This window comes from Salvelinus sp. IW2-2015, linkage group LG15 (assembly GCF_002910315.2).
Source record: "Salvelinus sp. IW2-2015 linkage group LG15, ASM291031v2, whole genome shotgun sequence".
NCBI classification, from domain to species: Eukaryota; Metazoa; Chordata; class Actinopteri; order Salmoniformes; family Salmonidae; genus Salvelinus; species Salvelinus sp. IW2-2015.
Window position 1 is genome coordinate 11089136 of NC_036855.1, and position 27744 is coordinate 11116879.

The window sequence follows — 27744 nt, forward strand, 5'->3', positions numbered from 1 at the left end:
TTGCGTGACAAAACAGAGTGATGGCCTCTATTAAAAAGAGGAGGATTCCAACAGTTTTCTATAGGCTAGGCCTACTATGTTATTTCTCAACTTTTCCTAATATTAAGCACATTGCTTCTCTTTACAACAGTCCTATAGCCTACCTGGCTGGCATGAAAATGAACCATGGGAAAAGTGTCCTCCATTTGCTATTTAAGTGCATAGATATAATGTTGTTTTTTCCCCCTTGCTCCTGTTTCGAGACTGTACCATTATCATGCACCTTTCTAAATCAAAACAAATTTAACACATATTATTTAGTATATGTAAAGACAAAATGAAATCAAGAATAGTCTGATAGGTGACAATATTAGCTTATCACTTGTGAATTATACATATTATCACTTGTGAATGATGACCAGCTTGTGTGCGTGCACTAAGGCAAGAAACAGTGCATGGCTTTTTTTTGCAACTTTTTCAAATCATAGTCGCACACATCATGTAGTCTAGCCCATAGGCCTATATGTTTTGAAAAGGTTAGAATCACAACTAAAGTGGCCAAATAACTTCTTAAAATTAAGCACATTAATCTGCTTTACAACTGGTGTAGAGCCTAACTGGCATACATAATCAGTGTGTGAGTTTCAAGTCTGGGGAAGATAACTTCAACATAAAAATGCACCTTTATAAAAAAAGCATTACATGTATAATCGCATTTGTGGTGACTTTTGAGAATGGTGTTTTCCCATTAATGCAACATTTGCGCTTATAGCCTACTGCCACGTGGGCATTGCTGCGCTTATAATGTGAAGAAATAGCCTAATAGTTTATCAACAGTTTGACGTTCTGATCTGTTGCGTCTGCCTCATTGCTTAATTTTTGTTGTTGTTGATGCTAGTGGTTGTATTAATTTGGGATCTATCGCATCCAACATCTGTCCCAGACTAGGTTTGGAATATTTCTTTCTCGCACAGAATAGGTCAACTTTTGCACCATGGGGGATAGTAGATTGACATAGGCTAGTGCTTTTGCTGTTTGTTAGGTCAACTCATCTTGTTGGTTGACGAAAAGTAAATGTGGACAGTTCTTCCAATATCTTCAATATGCGCCTCGGATTTGGATAAGAACACGCGTTGCGTCCAGTTGCGTCCCGAATGTGTCTGTCTTCACTGGTCACATGACGGAGAGCCATGTGAGTGAGAGGGCCTTCGGAGCATGCACCCGGGAGAAGGGAATTATAATTATTATATTCAGTCCAAGGGCACAACGGACCACTGGCCGTAAAAGGCATGGATTTTTTTTAGGAGGCATTATGATCACACAAAGGGGATGCCACCGGGAAACTCGAGGCATTATCAAGTGCTTGTCGAATTGTGAATGAGAGACTGATGAAGTGCATATAGCCTGCGCAAAAAACTAAGCAGGGCTCATGCCTCATGACTTTTTTCAAATCAGCATTAGAGTCGCATCATGCAGACTTAGAATGTATTAAAAATCAAACCATATAGCCCAACGTTGGTATCATAACTTAAATTAATAACTCTAAATTAAGCATATAGGAGTATGTTTCTTTGTTAACTGCTCAACACAGAATAGCCGCATGTGCGTACTACCTCAAATTGTTTTGAGAAAATATTGTTTCTATTTTCAATTGTATTCTTTATACTATAAAATAATGCCACCGAATTCTTAAGCAAATCTTGTCTGCTAAATGAACTAATGTAACCCACAGCCATATGGCATAGCCAGATCACGGCCTCACATAACGACAACTCTGTCACGGTTGTCGTAAGAACGGGACCAAGGCGCAGCGGATGTTGAGTTCCACATATTTAATTCAAAGGGAAACTTAAACAAAATATATCAATAAACGAACAACTAACCGTGACTACGTGGTGCACAAACACAAAACAATATCCCACAAACACAGGTGGGAAAAATAGCTACTTAAATATGATCCCCAATTAGAGACAACGATTACCAGCTGCCTCTAATTGGGAGTCATACAAAACACCAACCTAGAAAATATAAACTAGAACACAACATAGAAATTATAAACTAGAGTACCCCCTAGTCACACCCTGACCTACTACACCATAGAGAAACAAGGGCTCTCTATGTTCAGGGCGTGACAAACTCAAAGTATGCTATTCTGTTCTTATGAAATAGACTACATTTTCTTAATATCATGTTTCTTTAAACCTGTCTAAAATAATATTGGAATTATTGTGATGGTACATTTATTAAATGTAGATGTTCCAAAGGTCTGCCTCAGTGGCTTGTAGGCTATGCCTGGAAGGCAGCAGAAGCTAAATGTGTTTATGTTAATTAACGGTCAATTACTATGAGACTGGCAGTTATTTGCTTTACAATCACAGGCTGACAAAATTTCATGACCATCATAGCCCTACTCACAACCGCAGACCACGTGTACCCACGCCATCCCAGGATTTCCACATCTGGCTTATTCACCTGTGAGATCATCTGAGAACGGCCACCTGGACAGCTGATGAAATTGAGTATTTCTGTCTGTAATAAAGCCCTTTTGTGGGGAAAAACTCATTCTGATTGGCTGGGCCTGTCTCCCCAGTGGGTGGGCCTGTCTCCCAAGTGGGTGGGCCTGTCTCCCAAGTGGGTATGCCTATTCCCTCCCAGGCACACCCATGGCCATGCCCCTTCCCAGTCGTGAAATCCATTGATTAGGGCCTAATTTATTTATTTCAGTTGACTGATTTCCTCGTGTAACTCAGTAAAATCAATGAAATTGTTGCATGTTGCATTTATATTTTTTGTTCACTATTATTAGCCAAAATAGATAATTAAACTAATCTATTTCTAAAGCAGGAAGACTCTAAATTGGAAGTCTTGATTTAGTGTTACTTTTGTCATATGAGCCTAGGTATTATAGAAACATAGCAGTGCCTTAATCTCCTTGTAACTACAGGTAACTGCCAAAATATTGGAAACACCAACATAAAGTGTCTTAATAGGGCGTTGGGCCACCACGAGCCGCCGAAACAGCTTCAATGCGCCTTGGCATAGTGTCTGGAACTCTACTGGAGGGATGTGACACCATTCTTCCATGACAAATTCAATCTTTAAAAAAAAATGTTTTAATGGTGGTGGATAACAGTGTCTGAGGCGCAGCTCCAGAATCTGTTAAATTGGGTTAAGATCTGGTCACACACACACACACACACACACACACACACACACACACACACACACACACACACACACACACCCTTTAAACCCCCTATGCTCCTCTGAGATCTCTTCTAGCCATGGTAGCCAAAATAATGGGCAACTGGGCATTTTTATACATGACCCTAAGCATGATGGGATGTTTTAATTGCTTAAATAACTCAGGAACCACACCTGTGTGAAAGCATCTGCTTTCAATTTACTCAACCTGGTCTCAGGGATAGACATAACATATTGTAGAAAATGTAAATCCTGGACACTCCAATTAGTATGATATGTTATGTTTCATATGGTATGTATTAATTTGTGGATGTCCATCATCCATATCGTATGATACGTTACGAATTACAATTCGTATGATATGTTATGAATTGCAATTCATGCAATATGTTACAAATTTTCAGAACACATGATATTAAACAAATTCCAATTTGTTGTGGCTAACATTAGCTAGGTGGCTAACATTTAGCGAGGCTTGGAGTCAGGGGTAAGGTAAGGGTTAGTAGTTAGGTTACTAAGTAGTTGCAAAGTTGCTAATTAGCTAAAATGCTAAAGTTTTCCTTGATGAGATTTGAAAACACAACCTTTGGGTTACTAGATGTTCGCTAGGAGTTAGGGTAAGGGGTTATTAAGGTTAGGAGTTAGGGGAAGGGTTAGCTAACATGCTAAGTAGCTAAAATGGTCCATGATAGGATTTGAACATGCAACCTTTGGGTTGCTAGATGTTGGCAGTATACTCCCAACCATCCACCCCACTTTCACTTTAGTTTTTGCCATAAGTAACCTTCTGTCTTATGTAACCATACCAAAAATAACATAACATACTAATTTGAGTGTCCTGGATATACCTTTACTATATTAGGTCTAGTCTATGAGACCAGGCTGATACACTTTGTATCCCTCATTTACTCAAGTGTTACCTGTATGTAACTATTCAGTCGGGCATCTACTGTGTGTAAGGCGCGTCCGTCCCCGCCACGCCCCCGTGGAGATGCGTCCTCCTACGACGGTGGAGTTCAGGATGTACCAGAGCGCCATGTAATAGTGACTGCTTCAATGATAATCATTGCTCGTTAATTTTACGCCTGCAAAGTTTGGTTAATGATGGCTGGATGTTGTATGTCAGCCGAGGAGAAGGATAATCACAGAATCAATCAGGAGATTGACAGGCAGCTGCGACAGGACAAGAAAGACTCGGGCAGTGAACTCAAACTGCTGCTATTAGGTGAGAGCTGTCACATCTGTCAAGAATTGCACACTGCTTAGTGCATAGCCTAGGGTCCTAGGCTACTTAGGTAAAGCTTGGACCACACCTGTAAAATCAGGTGAAGAAGGGAGCAGTAGGCTATCAGAGTGTTGTAGACGTACCAATTTAAAGTTAGAATAATAGTAATATATGTAGTAATATAATGTCAATAGTGTGCAGACATGGGAGCGCATTAGTTTTAATATTATTTTACTTTCATTTGGTGTGTCGTCATAGCGGTCTCTGATTTTATGCTCAGGTTAGCTCAGGTGCAACAAATTTGCACCTTTTTTCAATGTTGAATTTAAAGAAATTGATGGCCTCACTTTCACTGTCGACAAAGACTAATACTATCTGGGAAGCTTTTAATTACGAGATTCTGGTGGCTTGCGTTGGGCCTTGGCCACAACGAAGTGTTTGTAGTCGCAGGTAACTGGTGTACCCGAGTTATGCTCTCATGCAAAACCATGCAAATACAGCCGCGAGTCTCATCAGTTTTGCCTGATCAACTCTCCTCGAAAGTGTGCTCTAAACTCAAACACAAAAGGCAAGCATGAAAAAAGAAGGCTTGCAATGCACATGCCCATGGTAACTCGTATTAAAATGTCATAAACACTGGATATTTTGTGTTTCTACTCCCATAAGGGGATTCCTATGTCTTCACCAGTTAAACACAAAAAACGTTATAAAGCCATATATTATCGTTAAGAATACATCCGAATTGATCATGTTTATAACTTTAATATCTTTGTTTGCCATATAGCCAACAAGCATAGGCCTAGTTATGCTTTAAGTGAATACCTTGTTCTGTGCTCTCCTGTCCTGTGTGTGCGTGAGAGGCATCGAAGTGTGAGTCACTACAGTTGAAGTCAGAAGTTTACATACACCTTAGCCAAATATTTTTAGTCAGTTAACAATTCCTGACATTTAGTCCTAGTAAAAATTCCCTGTCATAGGTCAGTTAGGATCACCACTTTATTTTAAGAATGTGAAATGTCAGAATAATAGTAGAGAATGATTTATTTCAGCTTCTGCCCACAAATTTTCTATAGGATTGAGGTCAGGGCTTTGTGATGGTCACTCCAATACCTTGACTTTGTTGTCCTGAAGCCATTTGGCCACAACTTTGGAAGTCTGCTTGGGGTCATTGTCTATTTGGAAGACCCATTTGCGACCAAGCTTTAACTTCCTGACTGATGTCTTGAAATGTTGCTTCAATATATCCACATAATTTTCTTCCCTTCATGATGCCATCTATTTTGTGAAGTGCACCAGTCCCTCCTGCAGCAAAGCACAGCTACAACGTGATGCTGCCACCCCTGTGTTTCACAGTCGGGATCGTGTTTCTTCAGCTTGCAAGCCTCCCCCTTTTCTCCAAACATAACGATGGTCATTATGGCCAAACAGTTCTATTTTTGTTTCATCAGACCAGAGGACATTTCTCCAAAAAGTACAATCTTTGTTCCCCATGTGCAGTTGCAAACCATAGTCTGGCTTTTTTTATGGCGGTTCTGGACAGTGGCTTTCTTCCTTGCTGAGCGTGTCTATATAGGACTCATTTTACTGTGGATATAGATACTTTTGTACCCGTTTCCTCCAGCATCTTCACAAGGTCCTTTGCTGTTGTTCTGGGATTGATTTGCACTTTCCGCACCAAAGTACGTCATCTCTAGGAGACAGAAGCGTCGTCCTCCTTGAGCGGTATGAATGGCTGCGGGGTCCCATGGTGTTTTTACTTGCGTACATATTGTTTGTAAGATAAACGTGGTACCTTCAGGCACTTAGAAAATGCTCCCACGATGAACCAGACTTGTGGAGGTCTACAATTTTTTTTTCTGAGATCTTGGCTGATTTCTTTTGTTTCCCATGATGTCAAGAAAAGAGGCACTGAGTTTGAAGGTAGGCCTTGAAATACATCTGTCACGTTCGGTCATAAGGAGTAGACCAAGAATGCAGCGTGGTATGTTTCCATCCTTTATATTTGGAAGAAAACTCAAAGAACAAAAAACAAAACAAACGAACGTGACGCTAGGAATAATGCTCACCAGGCAACTATACAGTAGAACAAGATCCCCAAAAAAGCACCAATTGGAAAAATGGCGTCAGTCGTCAACAGGTAAACTTAATGATTCCCCACAATCCACGAGACACGAATAGAACAAAGCTGAGACTCATGATTGGAACCATACTAGGCCAACATAGAAATATAATTTCACCTAGATAACCCACCCTTAATCACACCCCGACCTTACCCAACTATAGAATAAAAAGCTCTCTATGGTCAGGCGCGGACAGCCCCCCCCCCCCCCCCCCCCCCCCCCAAAAGGTGGCGGACTCGGCCGCAAAACCTGACCACAATTAGGGGGATGGGTACCGGGTGGGCATCTACCGTCGGGGGCGGCTCCGGTGTGGGGCGAAGTACCCACTCCGCTCGTGGACACGTCATCGGAGGAACCGGACCGTGAATCATCGCCGGATGCTCCGGACCGTGGATCGTCGCCGGGGGCTCCGGGACATGGAGCGTCGCCGGAGGAACCGGACCGTGGATTGTCGCCGGAGACTCCGGACCGTGGATTGTCGCTGGAGGAACCGGACCGTAGATCGTCGCCGGGGACTCCGGACCGTAGATCGTCGCCGGGGACTCCGGACCGTAGATCGTTGCCGGGGACTCCGGACCGTGGTTCGTCGCCGGGAACTCCGGACCGTAGATCGTCGCCGGAGGCTCCAGACTGGGAACCCTCGCAGGAGGCTCCGGACTGGGAACCCTCGCAGGAGGCTCCGGACTGAGAACCCTCGCAGGAGGCTCCGGACTGAGAACCCTCGCAGGAGGCTCCGGACTGAGAACCCCCGCTGGAGGCTCCGGACCGCAGACCGTCGCTGGAGGCTCCGGACCGCGGACCGTCGCTGGAGGCTCCGGACCGCGGACCGTCTAAGGAGGCTCCGGACCGCGGGCCGTCTCAGGAGGCTCCGGACCGTCTCAGGAGGCTCCGGACCGCGGACCGTCTCAGGAGGTTCCGGACCACGGACCGTCGTAGGAGGTTCCGGACCGCGGACCGTCGTTGGAGGTTCCGGACTGTGAAACGTCGCAGGAAGCTCTGGACTGGGACCTGTCGCCGGAAGCTCTGGACTGGGAACTGTCGCCGGAAGCTCTGGACTGGGAACTGTCGCCGGAAGCTCTGGACTGGGAACTGTCGCCGGAAGCTCTGGACTGCACTACTCTGAGCTTCACGTTTCGTTTGTTCGCTTTATTGTTTTTTTTGTTCTTTTAGTTTCTCTTCCAAATAAAAGGATGGAAACATACCACGCTGCATCTTGGTCCACTCCTTATGACGAACGTGACAGAAGATCCCACCACAAACAGACCAAGCAGCGTGGCCAGGAGGAGAAGATATCCTGGACTTGGGAGGAGATAATGGCAGGAGACGAAAGCCTTCCATGGAAGCAGACGCAGGAGGATCAACGGCGACTCCGAAGTTCACGACGGAAGCCTGAGAGGCAGCCCCCACAATTTTTTGGGGGGGAGGCACACGGGGTGGTTGGCGAAGCCGAGGGGCGAGTCTGAGAGCGAAGAGGAATATTGGTATAGACTGAGCGAGGAGTATTGTGAGATAGTTGAGGGGAGTGATGAGGTAGAGTGGATGTTTTGGTGTCTGGAGCAAGACAGTCGCCGTGAGGAGGTTACCCTATGAGCTGAACATAACAGTATGCCAGTGGTAGCAGGTGACCCAACTGTGGTTTGTCAATATTATGATTTCTCATTTTAGCCAATTCAATTTCAGTAATTCCATTACAGATTTTGGGGTAATTGATAATGGGTTTTAATCACTTAGTAATTTATAAACAAAGATCTGCCATTACTTGTTACTTCTGTGAACGTTCATTATCCTCCCTCCTCATGTATTTGATTTGATGAGGGAGAGAAATTAGAACATACACTACATGACCAAAAGCATGTGCCCGTTGACACCTGCCCGTTGAACATTCCAAAATCATTTCCATTAATATGGAGTTGGTGCCCCCTTTGCTGCTATAACAGCCTCCACTCTTCTCGGAAAGATTTGCACTAGATTGTTGGAACATTGCTGTGAGGTCAGGCACTCGCAGTCGGCGTTCCAATTCATCCCAAATGTGTTCGATGGGTTGAAAGTCAGGGCTCTGTGCAGGCCAGTCAAGTTCTTCCACACTGATCTCAACAAACCATTTCTGTATGGACCTTGCTTTGTGCATGGGGTCATTGTTATGCGGAAACAGGAAAGGGCCTTCCCCAAACTGTTGCCACAAAGTCGGAAGCATAGAATCGCCTAGAATGTCATTGTATGCTGTAGCGTTAAGATTTCCCTTTGTGGGTGCCTAGACCGAACCATGAAAAACAGCCCCAGACCATTAGTGTTCTCCTGGCGTCCGCCAAACCCAGATTTGTCCGTCGGACTGCCAGATGGTGAAGTGTGATTCATCACTCCAGAGAATGTTTCCACTGCCCCAAAGTACAATGGCGGCGAGCTTTACACCACTCCAACCGACGCTTGGCATTGTGCATGGGGATCTTAGGCTTGTGTGCAGCTCCTCGGCCATGGAAACCAATTTCATGAAGCTCCCGACAAACAGTTATTGTGCTGACATTGCTTCCAGAGGTAGTTTGGAACTCGGTAGTGATTGTTGCAACCGAAGACAGACGATTTTTAAGCGCAACGCGCTTCAGCACTCTCTGATCCCGTTCTGTGAGCTTGTGTGGCCGACCACTTTGCGGCTGAGCCGTTGTTGCTCCTAGACATTTCCACTTCACAATAATAGCACTTATAATTGACTAGGGCACCTCTAACAGGGCAGAAATTTGACAAACTGACAAACTGGAAAGGTGGCATCCTATGATGGTGCCACGTTGAAAGCCACTGAGCTCATCAGTAAGGCCATTCTACTGCTAGTGTTTGTCTATGGAGATTGCATGGCGGTGTTCTCAATTTTATACACTTGTCAACAACAGGTGTGGCTGAAATAGCCGAATCCACTATTTTGAAAGGGTGTCCATAGGGTTGCACATTTTGGGGAATATTCAGAGGTTGAAACTTTCTGTGGGAATTGACAGGAATATATGGGAATTAACATAAATATGTAAATTAATATTAATACCATTTAAATGTAGATGTTTTTTGCATTGGATATATTTACCATATCATATGGAGACATAAACATCTTATCATAAGTAGAAATCATTGCAAATGATTTAAATCCTTCTAATATAATTTTTTTTTTTTAAATGTAACTTTAATTAAATTAGTTGACTATTCACATGGGATGATTTCACTGAACAACAAAAGAAAGGGAATACTGAATGATCCATCGCATCTCCCAAAAAACCATTTTCAACATACATCTGTAAAATGAGTCTAGAAACTAAAGCTTTGGTTGTCTTCCTCTCAGCCTTCCATGTCTTCTCCCTGGACCTCCACAATGTTCACCTTGTGAACATCAGACTCGGAGGCGTCATCTTCACTGTCACTTTCCAACCTGGTTGAGGATGGCTCATTGTCAGGCTCAAAAAGCCTCAAATTTGCCCAGACGGACACCAATTTTTCAACCCTTGTATTGGTCAGCCTGTTGCGTGCTTTGGTGTGTGTGTTCCCAAACAAGGACCAGTTGTGCTCTGAGGCAGCTGATGTTGGTGGGATTTGGAGGATGATGGAGGCAACAGGGGAAAGAGCCTCAGATCCACAAAGTCCCTTCCACCAGGTGGCTGATGAGATACGATGGCGCGACTGCCATATGGCATCTCCATCCCAAAGCCCTTGCTTGGAAGTGTACTTCGCCAGACTGCCAAGAACATTGCCCTCATCCAGGCCAAGGTGGCGAGACACGGTAGTGATGACACCATAGGCCTTGTTGATCTCTGCACCAGACAGGATGCTCTTGCCAGCATACTTAGGGTTCAACATGTACGCTGCGGCGTGTATGGGCTTCAAGCAGAAGTCTTCACGCTTTTTGATGTATTTCAGAACGGCAGTTTCCTCTGCTTGGAGCAACAGTGAAGCTGGCAGGGCAGTACGGATTTGTCTTACATTTGCAAGCAGAGTCTGAACATCAGACAGGATGGCATTGTCTCCCTCAATCCATGCAAAGGCTGCTGCTATAGGTTTCAGGCTGCTTACCACTTTCTCCCAAAATACACTGCTCAAAAAAATAAAGGGAACACTTAAACAACACAATGTAACTCCAAGTCAATCGAGCACTTCTGTGAAATCAAACTGTCCACTTAGAAGCAACACTGATTGACAATAAATTTCACATGCTGTTGTGCAAATGAATAGACAAAAGGTGGAAATTATAGCAATTAGCAAGACACCCCCAATAAAGGAGTGATTCTGCAGGTGGTGACCACAGACACTGTCTCTAGTTCCTAGTTGCTCTGGCTGATGTTTTGGTCACTTTTGAATGCTGGCGGTGCTCTCACTTCTAGTGGTAGCATGAGACGGAGTCTACAACCCACACAAGTGGCTCAGGTGTGCAGCTCACCAGGATGGCACATACATCATGCGAGCTGTTGGCAAGAAGGTTTGCGTGTCTGTCAGCGTAGTGTCCAGAGCATGGAGCGCTACCAGGAGACAGGCAAGTACATCTGGAGACGTGGAGGAGGCCGTAGGAGGGGCAAACAACCCAGCAGCAGGACCGCTAACCTCCGCCCATTTTATCGAGTGCAAAGAAGGTATATAGGCACTTGCAGAGACACCCATGCTAAAAAAATAGTTGATCACATTCAAGCAGTATGCCAAACACACAATGTTGTCTAAAATGTAGATGTTTTCTGGCCTCATAGGAATAGCTTGAGCGCATATCTCAAGTAATGGAGACAGAAATCAGACATCCTCTAATCATTAAGTAAGAGCGTATCATTTGCGAATATGAGGCCACGACTGTTTCACAACAAGTGCGCTGGGTTTTCTAATTACAATCTATGTTTTTTTTTTTAAATGTAACTTAATTAAATTAGTTGACCCCAATATCCACATCGGCGATGCAAATCTGCGATTTGCATCTTGCCGAAGACAAACAAACCCAAGAGAAGATAAGGCCAAATACTAGAATTCGCTCACTTTGCGCTCCTGCTGCTATCTCTCCACCGAATAAAAAAAGCACGATCATCTATCTTGGCGACAGTCACCACTAGATCCCTGACATGTATATATCTAGGACGTGACAGAGCTCTAGAGAAACACCTCATGAAGCTTTGCGATGTAGCTCTTCTCCCTCTCGCTGCGCCACTTACCTCGCGTTCCTCAGTCTCCTATGACCGGGGTACTGCGCCCACAATTTCACATTGGTGGATCATACATACACTACGGTCGGAGGTCGTGCGGGTGGCAATTCCCTTCGACTGTCAGCAGCCGCACAGCCCATTCCAATCTCGCTGTCTCTTCGCCAGAGGTAGCTGACTGCCATGTAGGTACTGGAGATGAGATCCGTCAGAGCCCGTTGTGCAACCATATGCTGAGCACATGCGACTCCCACATTTTGGTCATGGCTCCGAAAGAATCCATTAGCTTCTGTCAAAGTGGCTGTCCGCCGAGTGCTCCTCCTTGCACAACAGGCTGGGAACATGTAGCCAGAGTGTTCCATAGCCCGCGTCTTGTGAGTGGTTGGTTGTCCCCTCCGTCACTGCTGACGCCTTCTTCTGTGGTGCCACTGGTCTCGTTCCCCATGAATGTCTAACTGGAAGACCAGTTTGCTCCTCGATGTTCTGTGCACTGCTATGGGTAGCTGCCGTCTCATGCTTGCTGGACACTACGCTGACTGACACAGCTAAACCGTATGCGTTAGTCGCACAACTCGCGGCAACAGGTGGAGGGTGAGACAAAAAGTCTGGATTGAAGGCCTGCCACTACCTGAGCACTTGTGTGGGTTGTATAACTCCCGTCTCGATGCTCACCACTAGGAGTGAGAAGCAACCGCCAGCATTCAAAAGTGACCAAACAAATCAGCCAGCGAAGCATAGGAAACTGAGAAGTGGTCTGTGGGTCACCACCAGCAGAAATCCCTCCTTATGGACGGGTGTCTGCTGAATTGTCTATAATTTCCACCTTTTGTCTATCCATTTGCACAACAGCATGTGAAATTTATTGTCAACCAGTGTTGCTTCCTAAGTGGACAGTATTTCACAGAAGTGTGATTGACTTGGAGTTACATTGTGTTGTTTAAGTGTTCCCTTTATTTTTTTGAGCAGTGTATATCATCCAGGAGGATCCTCTTGATGGGGCTGTCCATATCGGCAGACTGTGATATGGCCATTTCTTGGAGACTCCTTCCCCTCCAGGAGAGTGTCAAACATGATGACAACACCACCCCAACAGGTGTTGCTGGGCAGCTTCAATGTGGTCCTCTTATTCTTCTCACTTTGCTTGGTGAGGTAGATTGCTGCTATAACTTGATGACTTGATGAACTTGATAACCATTTCCTTGGCTCTCTTGTAGAGTGTGTCCTTGAGGAGCAGATTCAATGCATGAGCAGCACAGCCAATGGGTGTTATGTGAGGGTAGGACTCCTCCACTTTAGACCAAGCAGCCTTCATGTTCACAGCATTGTCTGTCACCAGTGCAAATACCTTCTGTGGTCCAAGGTCATTGATGACTGCCTTCAGCTCATCTGTAATGTAGAGACCGGTGTGTCTGTTGTCCCTTGTGTCTGTGCTCTTGTAGAATACTGTTTGAGGGGTGGAGATGATGTAGTTAATTATTCTTTGCCCACTAACATTCGACCACCCATCAGAGATGATTGCAATACAGTCTGCTTTTTCTATGATTTGCTTGACCTTCACCTGAACTCTGCATCCAGCAAATAAGTGGATAAAGCATGTCTGGTTGGAGGGGTGTATGCTGGGTGAAGAACATTCGGAAATCTCTTCCAATACACACTGCCTGTGAGCATCAAAGGTGAACCAGTTGCATACACAGCACGAGCAAGACATTCATCAGCATTTCTCTGACTACGTTCCTCCATTGAGTCAAACAAACTTCGGATATCAGGAGGACAATGAGCTCTTGCTATCAATAAGGTGTCTGATTCATCATTTTCACCTCGAATAGAACTAGAGGGACTTTTGTCAGAGGTTGCTTGTTGTGAGCGCTGAGGGAACTTTATGCACTTGGCCAGATGATTCTGCATCTTTGTTGCATTCTTCACATATGATTTGGCACAGTACTTGCAAATCTAGAAATCAAAACCTTTACTTTTTGGGAAAATGGTTGGAAAATGTATCTATGCCTTCATTTCCCAAAAATATAGTCTTAACTGTCATTTGACACCCAATTTAATATTCTCCTATGAACTTGTTGGTGCTCAATGGAAATTCCCCAAGGTAAGTGAACCTCCACTGTTTTACACCAGCATCAGCCTCCTCATGCTTCAGTGACAGACTATACAGACTCTGTGGCAGGGCTTTGTGTAGGCTACTGTCCTCACACCTCCTAAGAAAGAGGAAGTGTAGGTGTGTGTGTGTCTGTTCCTGTGGTCAATGGGGCAGGCTGGGTGGTTATGGTAATGTCTAATGCCTACAGGTAAATACTCCGCAGAGTGGGAGAAAGGCCAGCTGGGCAGACAGTCAGAGAGACAGACAGAGAAACTGACTGGTGGTGGTAACCACATGGGTAATGGTATGGTAAATCAAATCAAATTGTATTCGTCACATACACATGTTTAGCATATGTTATTGCGGGTGTAGTGAAATGCTTGTGTTTCTAGCTCCTACTGTGCAGTAATATCTAACAATTTCACATACCCCAACCAGAAGCCATGGATTACAGGCAACATTTCTATGTCACATAATGGCGCCGGAGAAGAAGGCAGATGTTTTATGTGTCCCCAACCAATTGTGTTTTTTTGTTCGCTTATTTGTGTTTTTTGTAACTTTTATTTTTTAAACTTATTTTGTACATAATGTTTCCACTACCATCTCTTCTGACCGAAAATAACTTCTGGACTGTCACGACTTCCGCCGAAGTTGGGCTCTCTCCTTGTTCGGGCGGCGTTCGGCGGTCCATGTTTAATTTTCGTTTTGTCTTCATTGTACACACCTGGTTTCCATTCCATAATCATGTTCCTTATTTAACCCTCTGGCTTCCCCTTTTGTTTTGTGCGTGATTGTTTTTGTCAAGTGGTTCCGTGTACGTGATCTGGATTGTTTATGTTTATCCTTGTTGGATTATTGCTGATTTTGAGTAAATATCGTGGCTTTACTCATACCTGTGTCCTGCGCCTGACTCCGTCTTATTCCATTCACCTAGAACACTGACAGAATCACGCACCCCAAGAATGGAGTCAGCAGGTGCACCCAGCCATCCTCTACCTGTGGTGGAGCGCATCCAGCAGCACGCGACTATGTTGCAGAGTCTCGGTACTGCCATGGATCGTGTGCTGCAAACTATGGAGAGATGGGAGAGAGGGGGTTTTCCGGCAACCCCATCATCCTCACCCCAGCTCCCACAACAACCTCCCTCGATGTCCACCCCTCCTTCACCAGCATCCAGTGGAATTCGGCTATCGCTCCCGGGGGTATATGATGGAACGGCTGCCCTGTTCCAGGGGTTCCTTCTCCAGCTGGAGCTCTACCTGGCAACTGTTCGTCCGGCTCCTTCGGGACGCGAGAGTGTGAACGCCCTCATCTCCTGTCTGACTGGTAAAGCACTTGAATGGGCCAACGCCATCTGGGGAAGGGAAGGACCGGCGTTGGACGATTATGAGGGGAACGACTATATCATCTCAGACAGGGGATGAGGAGCGCACAAGAGTTCGCGCTGGACTTTCGTACTCTGGGCGCGGGATGGAATGAGCGGGCCCTGATCAACCACTACAGGTGTAGTTTACGCGAGGACGTTCGTAGGGATCTAGCCTGCAGGGACATCACCCTTAACCTTGACCAGCTGGTGGACCTATCCATCCGGCTGGATAACTTGTTGGCCTCCCGCGGACGTCCGGATCGGGGTCCGTCAGTTCCATCCCCCAGCACTTCCGATCCAACGGCGATGGAGCTGGGAGGTGCTGCTATGAGGGGGACCGGAGGGGGAACCATTCCCTGCACCACCTGTGGCCGCAGAGGGCACACTGCTGGTCGGTGCTGGGGAGTTTCCCCAGGGAGTCGAGGTAGCAGGCGGAGTGCTGGTGGATCATCCCAGGTGAGTATGCACCCGACTCACCCAGAGCTCCCTGTTGCACACATGTGGTTGTATATAGAATTTCCTGAGTTTTTCCCGCATTCCCAGCATAAGGCGCTAGTCGATTCAGGCGCAGCTGGGAACTTTATTGACCGTTCCTTTGCACGTAGATTAGGGATCCCTATTGTTCCTGTTGATGTTCCCTTTCCTGTACATGCCTTAGATAGTCGTCCTTTGGGGTCGGGGCTAATTAGGGAGGTCACAGCTCCCATTACTATGATAACGCAGGGGGATCACGAGGAGAGAATTAGTCTCTTTCTGATCGACTCTCCTGCGTTTCCTGTTGTGTTGGACCTTCCCTGGTTGGCCTCACATGACCCCACTATTTCGTGGCAACAGAGGACTCTCACGGGATGGTCCCGTCAGTGCTCAGGGAGATGTGTAGGTGTTTCCTTAGGTGCAACTACGGTGGAGAGTCCAAACCAGGTCTCCACCATGCACATTCCCCCCGAATATGCCAATTTGGCACTCACCTTCTGTAAAAAGAAGGCGACTCAATTACCACCCCATCGACGGGGGGATTGTGCGATAAATCTCTTGGTAGACGCAGCACCTCCCAGGAGTCACGTGTATCCTCTTTCACAGGAGGAGACGGCGGCTATGGAAACATATGTCACCGAATCTCTGGGACAGGGATACATTCGGCCTTCCATTTCACCTGCCTCCTCGAGTTTATTTTTCGTGAAGAAGAAGGATGGAGGTTTACGCCCGTGTATTGACTATCGAGGTCTTAATCAGATCACGGTAAAGTACAGTTACCCGCTACCTCTCATAGCCAGTGTGACAGAGTCATTGCACGGGGCGCACTTCTTCACAAAATTGGATCTGAGGAGCGCTTACAACCTGGTGCGTATCTGGGCAGGGGATGAGTGGAAGACAGCATTTAGTACCACTTCTGGGCACTATGAGTACCTCGTCATGCCGTATGGGTTGATGAATGCTCCATCAGTCCTCCAATCCTTTGTAGTTGAGATTTTCAGGGACCTGGACGGGCAGGGTGTGGTGGTGTATATAGATGACATTCTAATATACTCCGCCACACGCGCCGAGCATGTGTCCCTGGTACGCAGGGTGCTTTGTCGACTGTTGGAGCATGACCTGTACGTCAAGGCTGAGAAATGTCTGTTCTTCCAACAGTCCGTCTCCTTCCTAGGATACCGCCTTTCCGCGCCAGGGGTGGAGATGGAGAATGACTGCATTTCAGCCGTGCGTAATTGGCCGACTCCAACCACGGTTAAGGAGGTGCAGCGGTTCTTAGGGTTTGCCAACTACTACCGGAGGTTTATCCGGGGCTTTGGTCAGGTAGGGGCTCCCATTACCTCCTTGCTGAAGGGGGGACCGGTGCGACTGCAGTGGTCAGCTGGGGCGGACAGGGCTTTTATTCACCTGAAGGCTCTGTTTACCTCGGCTCCCGTGCTGGCTCATTCTGATCCCTCCTTGGCATTCATAGTAGAGGTGGACGCGTCCGAGGCTGGGATAGGAGCTGTGCTGTCTCAACGCTCGGGTACGCCACTAAAGCTCCGCCACTGTGCTTTCTTTTCGAAGAAGCTCAGCCCGGCGGAGCAAAACTATGATGTGGGGGACCGGGAGCTGTTGGCTGTTGTCGGGGCTCTGAAGGCGTGGAGACATTGGCTTGAGGGGGCTAGACACCCTTTCCTCATTTGGACTGACCACCGCAATCTGGAGTACATCCGGGCGGCGAGGAGACTGAACCCTCGCCAGGCGAGGTGGGCCATGTTTTTCACCCGCTTTGTTTTCACCCTATCATACAGACCAGGTTCCCAGAACGTGAAGGCAGACGCGCTGTCCCGGATGTATGACACAGAGGAGCGGTCCGCGGATCCCACTCCCATAATTCCGGCTTCTTGCCTGGTGGCACCGGTGGTATGGGAGGTGGATACAGACATCGAGCAGGCGTCACGTACAGAGCCCACTCCCGCACAGTGTCCAGTTGGGCGTCTGTACGTTCCGTCTGATGTCTGCGATCGTTTGATCTGTTGGGCCCACACGTTACCCTCCTCTGGTCATCCTGGCATCGGTCGGACAGTGCGCTGTCTTACTGGGAAGTTTTGTATGGTGGCCCACGTTAGTGGCCCACGTTAGCTAAGGACGTGAGGGTTTATGTTTCCTCCTGCTCGGTGTGCGCCCAGTGCAAGGCACCCAGACACCTGCCCAGAGGGAAATTACAACCCCTTCCCGTTCCACAATGGCCGTGGTCACACCTATCGGTGGATTCCCGTCACGGGGTAACACCACGATCCTGGTCATTGTGGATCGGTTTTCTAAGTCCTGCCGTCTCCTTCCTTTGCCTGGTCTCCCTACGGCTCTACAGACTGCGGAGGCCCTGTTCACCCACGTATTCCGGCACTACGGGGTGCCTGAGGATATAGTTTCTGATCGGGGTCCCCAATTCACGTCTAAAGTCTGGAGGGCGTTTATGGAAAGCCCGGGGGTCTCGGTCAGCCTCACCTGAGGTTTTCACCCCGAGAGTAACGGGCAGGTGGAGAGAGTTAACCAGGATGTGGGTAGGTTTCTGCGGTCCTATTGCCAGGACCGGCCGGGGGAGTGGGCGGTGTTCATCCCCTGGGCGGAGATGGCCCAAAACTCCCTCCGCCACTCTTCCACTAACCTATCACCTTTTCAGTGTGTGCTAGGTTATCAGCCAGTCCTGGCACCGTGGCATCAGAGCCAGATCGAGGCTCCTGCGGTGGATGAATGGTTTTGGCACTCGGAGGAGACATGGGACGCTGTCCATGTGCGTCTACAACGGGCCATCAGGCGGCAGAAGGCGAGTGCCGACCGCCACCGCAGTGAGGCACCGGGGGACCGGGTCTGGCTCTCGACCCGAAACCTACCCCTACGCCTGCCCTGCCGGAAGCTGGGTCCGCGATTTGTGGGGCCATTTAAAGTCCTGAGGAGACTGAACGAGGTTTGTTATAGGTTACAACTCCCCCCTGATTACCGTATTAACCCCTCGTTCCATGTGTCTCTCCTCAGGCCGGTGGTGGCTGGTCCGCTCCAGCAGTCTGAGGTGCGGGAGGTTCCTCCGCCCCCTCTGGACATCGAGGGGGCCCCAGCGCATACTGTGCGAGCCATCATGGATGCAAGGCGTCGGGCGAGAGGCCTTCAGTACCTCGTGGAGTGGGAGGGGTACGGTCCGGAGGAGAGATGCTGGGTGCCGGTGGAGGACATCCTGGATCCGTCCTTACTGCAGGAATTTCACCGTCTCCATCCGGATCGCCCTGCGTCTCGTCCTCCGGGTCGTCCCCGTGGCCGGTGTCGACGCGCTGCTGGAGCCGCGCGTCAAGGGGGGGTACTGTCACGACTTCCGCCGAAGTTGGTCCCTCTCCTTGTTCAGGTGGCGTTCGGTGGTCGACGTCACCGGCTTTCTAGTCACCACCGATCCATGTTTCATTTTCGTTTTGTTTTGTCTTCATTGTACACACCTGGTTTCCATTCCATAATCATGTTCCTTATTTAACCCTCTGGCTTCCCCTTTTGTTTTGTGCGTGATTGTTTTTGTCAAGTGGTTCCGTGTACGTGATCTGGATTGTTTATGTTTATCCTTGTTGGATTATTGTTGATTTTGAGTAAATATCGTGGCTTTACTCATACCTGTGTCCTGCGCCTGACTCAGCCTTATTCCATTCACATAGAACACTGACATGGACATCAGGACTGCGATAACTCACCACGGACTGGCAGAATCCTTTTTTTCCTTTAACGAATCCGACGCGAACAATATACTGCTTTCTCGGGAACAGGCCCAGATCCCCGTGATTTGCGTGAAGAGGAGGCGGAGAAAAAGGGGCCAAAGGGCGGGCTGAGAATTTGTAGGTGATCTAATAAACCCCCACTTCCTTCCATTCTGCGAGCAAACGTGCAATCTTTCGAGAATAAAATAGATGACCTACGCGCAAGAATAAACTACCAACGGGACATTCAAAACTGTAATATCTTATGCTTCACCGAATCGTGGCTGAACAGCTGGCTGGTTATACTCTGTACCGGCAGGATAGAACAGCAGCGTCTGGTAAGACAAAGGGCGGGCGGGCTATGTATTTTTATAAATAACAGCTGGTGCATGACATCTAAGGAAGTCTCGAGCTATTGCTCACCTTAGGTAGAGTATCTCATGATAAGCTGTAGACCACACTATCTACCTATAGAGTTTTCATCTGTATTTCTTTTTCGTAGCTGTTTACATACCACCACAGTCAGAGGCTGGCACTAAGACAGCATTGATAGTATAGCTGTATTCCGCCATAAGCAAACAAGAAAACGCCCACCCAGAGGCGGCTATCCAAGTAGCCGGGGACTTTAATGCAGGGAAACTTAAATCCGTTTTACCAAATTTCTATCAGCATGTTAAATGTGCAACCAGAGGAAAAAAAACTCTGGACCACCTTTACTCCACACACAGACGCATACACAGCTCTCCCTCGCCCTCCATTTGGCAAATCTGACCATAATTCTATCCTCCTGATTCTTGCTTACAAGCATAGATCAAAGCAGGAAACACCAGTAAAGAGATCAATAAAAAAGTGGTCAGATGAAGACGATGCTAAGCTACAGGACTGTTTTTCTATCACAGACATCACAGTATGTTCTGGGATTCTTCCGATGGCATTGAGGAGTACACCACATCAGTCATTGGCTTCATCAATAAGTGCATCGATGACATGGTCCCCACAGTGACCATACGTACATACCCCAACCAAAAGCCATGGATTACAGGCAACATCCGCACTGAGCTAAAGGCTAGAGCTGCCGCTTTCAAGGAGTGGGTCTGGTCTCGGAGCATTTCGTATCATGTACGTAAATCCGAGACAGTCCATTTAGTGTGATATGTTACTATATTACGTCTATGAGACCAGGCTGAGCTTGACCCCCTTTTTAAACAGCACACTTCTTAGGAACAGCCTCACTCTTCATCTATTTTTCACCTCGCCTATCCCGGTGATTTCCTCTGAACTAACAATCTGGTGGGTCATTTGATTTAAAAAAAAATTGAACCTTCATTTAACTAGGCAAGTCAGTTAAGAAATTCTTATTTACAATGAAGGCCTACCCTGGCCAAACCCTCCCCTAACAACTCTGGGCCAATAGTGTGCCGCCCTACCAAGCAAAAAGGCAGTAACTGCTCATAGCGTGGAACTGAGAAAAATGGCTTTTATTTACCTTGGTTTCACAGTAACTTTATGCAGTTACTGCTAACATGACCCCCATTTTCTCCAAAACACAATACGAGGTAAGATACTTGTCCACATAATTAAGCATGTATTTAATGTATAAAAAAATTACATTAACTCATTTTCAACCAAATGAGCAGTTACTGCCTTTTTGCTTGGTAGGGCAGTATGGTACTCCCGATCACAGCCGGTTGTGATACAGCCCGGGATTGAACCAGGGTCTGTAGTGACAGCTCTAGCACTGAGATGCAGTACCTTAGACCGCTGCGCCACGCAGGTGGGTCATTCCACCTCAAAAAGCACAAGAAAGAGGATTGACACCCACCATCTCAAATTGTGCTGAAATCGTTTCTGTAGTTAGAAACAAATGAGATTATCATTTGTAATTTGATCTCTGAGAAATTAGGCAAATTAATTGCACCCAAATTGGCCATTTTCATTAATAGGATTCATATAATCTTCAATAAATATAGAACCCAACATCCCATTTGGACCATAATTTTCCTAACAATGAGTAAGACGAGGAACCCAATAAAATGATCAAAAGCCACCCATGTCCCCCCCCCCCCCCCCCACTAGATGCTGATGCTGTTCCTGCTACTGCCACACATTTTTATCCATTTTGATGGTCTCTTGTGTTTATTAAAGGGATCACAATATTTCCTTTGCAACTTTGGGTAGAAAACCAATAGCTTTTGCTCATGATAAAATAAATAGTGTTGTCATCCTCACAATTCAAGCCAGTCCTCCATGAAAGCAATTCAGTTTGTCCTATACTTAGGCTTAATATGTGTCCAGGAAAAAACTCCCGCTCAGCCCAGTCCAAGTTCTTCTCTGTCCTGGCACCCCAATGGTGGAACCAGCTTCCCCCTGAAGCTAGGAGAGCAGAGTCCCTGTCCATATTCCAAAAATATCTGAAACCCTACCTTCAAACAGTATCTTAAATAATCCCCCCCCATAAAAACCCTTTTGTGAACTAACTCACACTTTCTTTCCAAGTTTGCTGATAGCTACTATTTTGAGTAAAAATGTACTTACTGTGATATGAGGTTGTCCCACTTAGCTGTAAGTCGCTCTGGATAAGAACGTCTGCTAAATGACTAAAATGAAAAATATATAAAAAATCCCAAACACACACTGTATAGTGTTTTGTAATGGTATTGGGTTGGGTTTTAATGGTAAATGTCACTAATCAAACTACAGAGATATTTTCTGATCATGTTTTTGAAAAACATTTTTATCAAATTATTTATTATGGTTGTCACAACATTTTAGGCATAGCCTGATTCTCCCAATTTTTGGGCATGTAGGAAAATGAGAATTGTACCATAGAGCTGCCAGTTGTTGGACTATTCAAAGAGTGGGGTTGAAGTATTAGGTTTCTAAGAGAAGGACAAATGTAATTGCTTTCATGGAGGACTGGCTTGACCACACAATTTATTTTCATCATGAGCAAAAGCTGTTGGTTTTGTACCCAAAGCTGCAAAGAAAATGTTGTGATCAATTTAATAAATGCAAGCGACCAGAAAAATGTATGAAAGGGTGTGGCAGTAGCAGGAACAGTGGCATCTAGTGGACAAAACCTAGTATTTTCACACTAATTTATGCTAAATAATGCTAACTACTTCAATTGCTAATTTTTCTAAACAGGGGGAAAAAACATGACCAGATTCCGTGGGTGGCTTTTAACTATTTTATTGGATTCCTCATGTACTCAATGGAACGAAGACGTTTGGTCCAAATCAGATGTTGGGTCCTATATTTGCTTATATTTGGGCTCCCGAGTAGCGCAGTGGTCTAAGGCACTGCATTCTCAGTGCTAGAGGTGTCTCTACAGACCCCCTGGTTCGAATCCAGGCTGTATCACAACCAGCAGTAATTGGGAGTCCCATAGGACAGAGCACAATTGGCCCAGCGTCGTCCGTGTTTGGCCGGTATAGGCCGTTATTGTAAATAAGAATTTGTTCTTAACTGACTTGCCTAGTTAAAAAAAAAATTATTCTGGTAGTCACTCCGTTTCAGTAAAAAAATGTAATAAATTGTACCCATAACAGACATGTTCTGTTATGGTGGTAGAGGTACATTTAGGTTCTGTTAAGGATCTCTCCAGGATCCAGATCTAGAGCGCACATCACAATAGTTATTGTATCCATAGAGATGTTGTTCTTGGTCACTGACCAGGTCAAGAAATCGAAGGAGCTGGCAGGAGCAGCCGGGAAAGGAGATTGAGAATGTGTGTGTGTCTGAATGTGAATAGGGCTGTAATAGGTGATTATGGATTTTGGTTTGTTTGTCCAGATGCTATCCTTGTCTGGATATAGTGCCTCGCACTTCTTCAATTACCCATGTATTCCTTCCTTCCCCATCCTCACCTCAACCCTCTCCCCTTTTACCAGGTACTGGAGAGAGTGGGAAGAGCACCTTCATTAAACAGATGAGAATCATCCATGGTGCCGGCTACTCAGACGAGGACAAGCGAGGCTTCACCAAGCTGGTGTACCAGAACATCTTCACTGCCATGCAGTCCATGATCCACGCCATGGAGACCCTCAATATCCCCTTCCTGGAGGCCCAGAATAAGGCAAGAATCCCAGCCACATCACACCTCAGGTCTGCTTCCGTACCAGCTGATCACAGAGCCAAGGACTTTTCCAAAAATAAACTCAATTTTAGTTTTAATTTGTGAAGTGTTTTAAAGCATTTTGCCTTGCGTGCCCTAATGAACACCCCAACCATCTTGTTGTTTGCTCCCTCTCCTAGGGCTATGCCAGCATGTTGAGCGAGGTGGAGGTGGACATGGTGAATGATCTGGAGAGAGGCCATGTGGACACCATCAGGAGCCTGTGGAGGGACGGTGGAGTGCAGGAGTGTTATGCCCGCCGCAGGGAGTACCAGCTATCTGACGCCGCCAAATAGTGAGTAGACATAAGTAATGGGCAGGAGTTGCTCTTAACCTGATAATGATCAGTAAAAACCACAGGCCCTGGTTATGGGCTATAACTAGGGCCTGGAGTTTTCCTGGTCAGGTAACAAAGACCACATCTCTATTGACAAAAGTAATTACACTATAACGTAAGACTGCAAAGCCGTTCAAAGAACCTTAATTAAAGATGAAATCTGTGCTGCTGCAATTGTTTCCCCCTGCATGTCCTGGTAGAGAACAAAATCAATCTTCACACTGGAATGTAAATTTGCTGCCAGCATGCTGTTATTACATGGACAATGTTAAGACTCTAGCTGAGTCTTTCTCAGGACTCTCTTTTGGGGGGCATATACTGTACCAGTCTGAAGTTTTTAATTCGTTGTTTGTAGTATTGTTGTTCATTTTTTTTCTCTGGGTGTTCACACACTTTCCATAAACATATTCTCTTTGTGCTGTGTTGTTCAGTTATCTGAGTGACCTGGACCGGATCGCAAAGGCCTCCTACCTTCCCACTGAGCAGGACATCCTGAGGGTCCGAGTGCCGACCACGGGAATCATCGAGTACCACTTTGACATGGAAGAAGTAATCTTCAGGTGAGGGGAAACTTTGGTTCTGTCAATGATGCACCTTCTCCAATCTCAACTGAGCACATGTTTTGAGGAAACACTATTACCAACAAGCAACGCTTCTAACATTGGTTTGATGTGACAGGATGGTGGATGTGGGGGGTCAGAGGTCAGAGAGGAGGAAGTGGATCCACTGCTTTGAGAACATCACGTCCATCATCTTTTTGGCCGCGCTCAGCGAATACGACCAGGTGCTGGGTGAATGTGACGAGGTGAGCTCCCCGTCAGTCAGAGCAGTGTTGAGGCACTGGACATATTGTACTGATACACCTGTGGGCCGCATCCATGAGCAAACATGCTGTTGTGTAAAATTGGTAAGTAAAAGTCAATTGTATCTCACACATTATGTGAGATTATAAACTGGGTGATTTGAGTCTTGAGTTCTGATTGGCTGAAAACCATGGTATATCAGCCCGAATACCACAGGTATGACAAAACATGTAGTTATACGGCTCTAATTACATTGGTAAACAGTTTAAAATAGCAATAAGGCTCCTCGGGGGTTTGTGATATATGGCCAATATACCACGGCTAAGGTCTATATATGGCCAATATACTCTCAGCCGTGGTGTATTGGCCATATACCATGCCTCCTCTGGCCTTATGGCTTAAGTATGGGCTTTCATATCCGCTTACTATACATGCATTGTCTCTCCCCTAGAACTGTATGGAGGAGAGCAAAGCACTCTTTAAGACCATCATCACATACCCCTGGTTCCAGCAATGTTCTGTCATCCTATTCCTTAACAAGACCGACATCCTAGAGGAGAAGATCACGCGCTCCCACCTTGTCAACTACTTCCCAGAATACACTGGTAAGCTCTAGTAGTGTTTGTGTGACCGCTATTCTTATCAGTATAGTAAGAGAACCCATTAGTTAACACACACGACCAACCAGGTATCAAACCCAGATGGCCACATGACTCAATGCCATGTTAGCCCACTGAGCTAAAGCCTAGGCATTCATTCTGGGAGCTAACACAGGTTTTCAGGTCTCAAGCAAGGTTACTCATCACATGAGGGTAGTTCACCGAAAAACCTCCGCTACGCAAGCACATGCCATAACTAAAGCTGTTGTTTCCAGGGCCGCAGAATGATCCTAAAGCAGCCAGGGAGTTCATCCTGAAGATGTACCAGGAGCAGAACCTAGACAGAAAGACTGTTTACTCCCACTTCACCTGTGCCACTGACACAGAGAACATCCGCTTTGTGTTTGCTGCTATCAGAGAGACCATCGTCAAAAATCACCTCAAGGACTTCGCCATTATTTAGAGGAGAGCTAAGGCTCCTGTGAGGTTAGGAGACATCTAGCCTGGTCCCAGATCTGTAGCATGTGCTACAACTCCTCTAACTGTCATTGACATGAGTTGGTTAAAGCACATACAGATCTAGGATCAGGCTATGAGACTTGAGAGTATATGTATAGGGTTAGGTTGGAACGTTAGATTGATGCGGTAGAAGAAAATGCTTTGACTGCAAGATTTGTAGCATGGGTTGGAACCGGTTCAGGGAACAGAACCGAAAACCGGAAAATAACATTTTTCAAGGAACAGAAACAGAACTGGGAATGAAAGTGATCCATACTGTTCCGGAACAGAACCGTTATTTGAAAAGCATGGGAACCAGTTAATAACGTTATTTTACGTTCCAGGCATTTTTGTTCTAGTCTCACAAAAAAACGCAACAATGCGCCTATGCAAAGCCCTCACTCTGTCACTCAGAAACGTTTTCCAGTGTCTGCCTGCAAGCTGAGAATCTTTGACAGTGTGGGTGCGTGTTTAGGCTACCTGCCCCTCTCCCATCAGAAGCATAGGATTCTGTACTGATGTTACAAACATGATTCAGAAGATGGGGAGAGACATTTTTAATTAGCTAGAGAAGAATGGATTAACTTTTTATATGCTAGTTTAGGATGCTATGTGCATTGTTGTAACGTTTCACGTAGGATTTATTAACTACAAAAAGTGTTTAATTCTGGTGCCGCTCTGCACACTCAAGCTTGTTCGCTAGCTCAAAGGACATTCAAAGTTCCTGCATAGAAGCCGCTCCTCCTAGGTATAATTCTGTGGACCTAATTCAGATAATGCATGTCATAACAAGATACCCAGTGCTTCAAACCTCCTCCTCAACACTCTCTCTTCCCAGAGACCCTCAGTTGCATCTTGGTCCATAGGCTACACCTATTTGTCAATCACGCATGTAAACAACTAGCTTGCCTGCTCTATCTGCACTGTTTGTTGAAGTAATTTAATGAGACTTGTACATACAAAACTGTTGATTTCACAGATTTAAAAAAAGAACAGAAAGGAATGATAAAAACAGGTACTTTTTGGGGATTCGAACCGGTTCATAACCGTATTTTGCTGTTCGGAACAGTAGAATGGAACAAAAAAAAGTGTGGTTCTGTTCATAACGAAACGATTGGAAAATAATTTTGGTTCCAACATGATTTGTAATGCTGTTTTTCTGTCCAGGGTGCTTTTGTTAGGTTGAGCATCTATACCATTTGGAAATAGTATCTGAATAAAAACCATCAGATCACTAAAGAGAAAATCTCCTGTACATATATTTTTGAAAGAAAGAAAAGTCTACTCACTGTGACGAGGATGCCAAAGTATTTTTTTAACGTAAAATATATTTTTCTTGTATCGTCTTTGAAATGGATGACTTGAATTGATTTATCTTGTGTGGTTAGGAAGGAGTTAAGTATAGCACCTTTTGATTTATTAAAAAATAACTGTAAAAATATGATCTAGCTACAGGTTTGGGGAGTAACTGATTACAATTTTGGACAGGTAACTACAAAAACTAAATGTAATCAGTTACGTTAACAGCTAAAATAATGTAATCAGATTAGATACTTTTGAAAAACTAGAAGACTACTTCTTGGATTACTTAAACATTTAAGAGGCGCAAGATTAAGTTTGTTCCACCTGAGCGAGCCTGACCACAAGTCAGAGACCACTATGACACACCAAATGCATATGATGGATACTTTTTGTATTCTTCTAATGCCTTTTAAGGGGATAATAATTCAAAAGTATCTGAAAGTAATCAGATTATGTTACTGAGTTTGGGTAGTCCATAACTTAAACTGATTACAATTTTGGACAGGTAACTAATAACTGTAATGGATATCATTTAGAAAGTAACCTACCTAACCCTGTCTAACACTCCTCAGTGAGCACTAGTGTGATGAGAGTGCAAGTGGAATTGTGAATTCATTATTTGGCCAAGTCTTTTACTTGTTTAAATGTGAGGAAAGCAACACTTGGCTGAAAAAAATGCAATTTGTTTTGTGTTTTCATACAGATACTGTATTTATATATTATTTCACTACATCACCATATATCTAAACAGTGAAGCAAGCGTGCATG

General features: G+C 45.7%; 1 protein-coding gene across 1 annotated transcript; it reads left to right on the forward strand.

The window, feature by feature from the left end:
- Positions 1 to 4181: 4181 nt before the first annotated feature.
- Positions 4182 to 27732, forward strand: LOC111973720 (guanine nucleotide-binding protein subunit alpha-14-like). Its single transcript, XM_024001109.2, has 7 exons — positions 4182 to 4408; positions 23214 to 23398; positions 23578 to 23732; positions 24206 to 24334; positions 24453 to 24579; positions 25029 to 25182; positions 25452 to 27732. Exons 1-7 carry the CDS (start codon positions 4285 to 4287, stop codon positions 25637 to 25639), a joined length of 1062 nt encoding a protein of 353 aa, XP_023856877.1. The 5' UTR covers positions 4182 to 4284; the 3' UTR covers positions 25640 to 27732.
- The last annotated feature ends 12 nt before the right edge of the window (positions 27733 to 27744 follow it).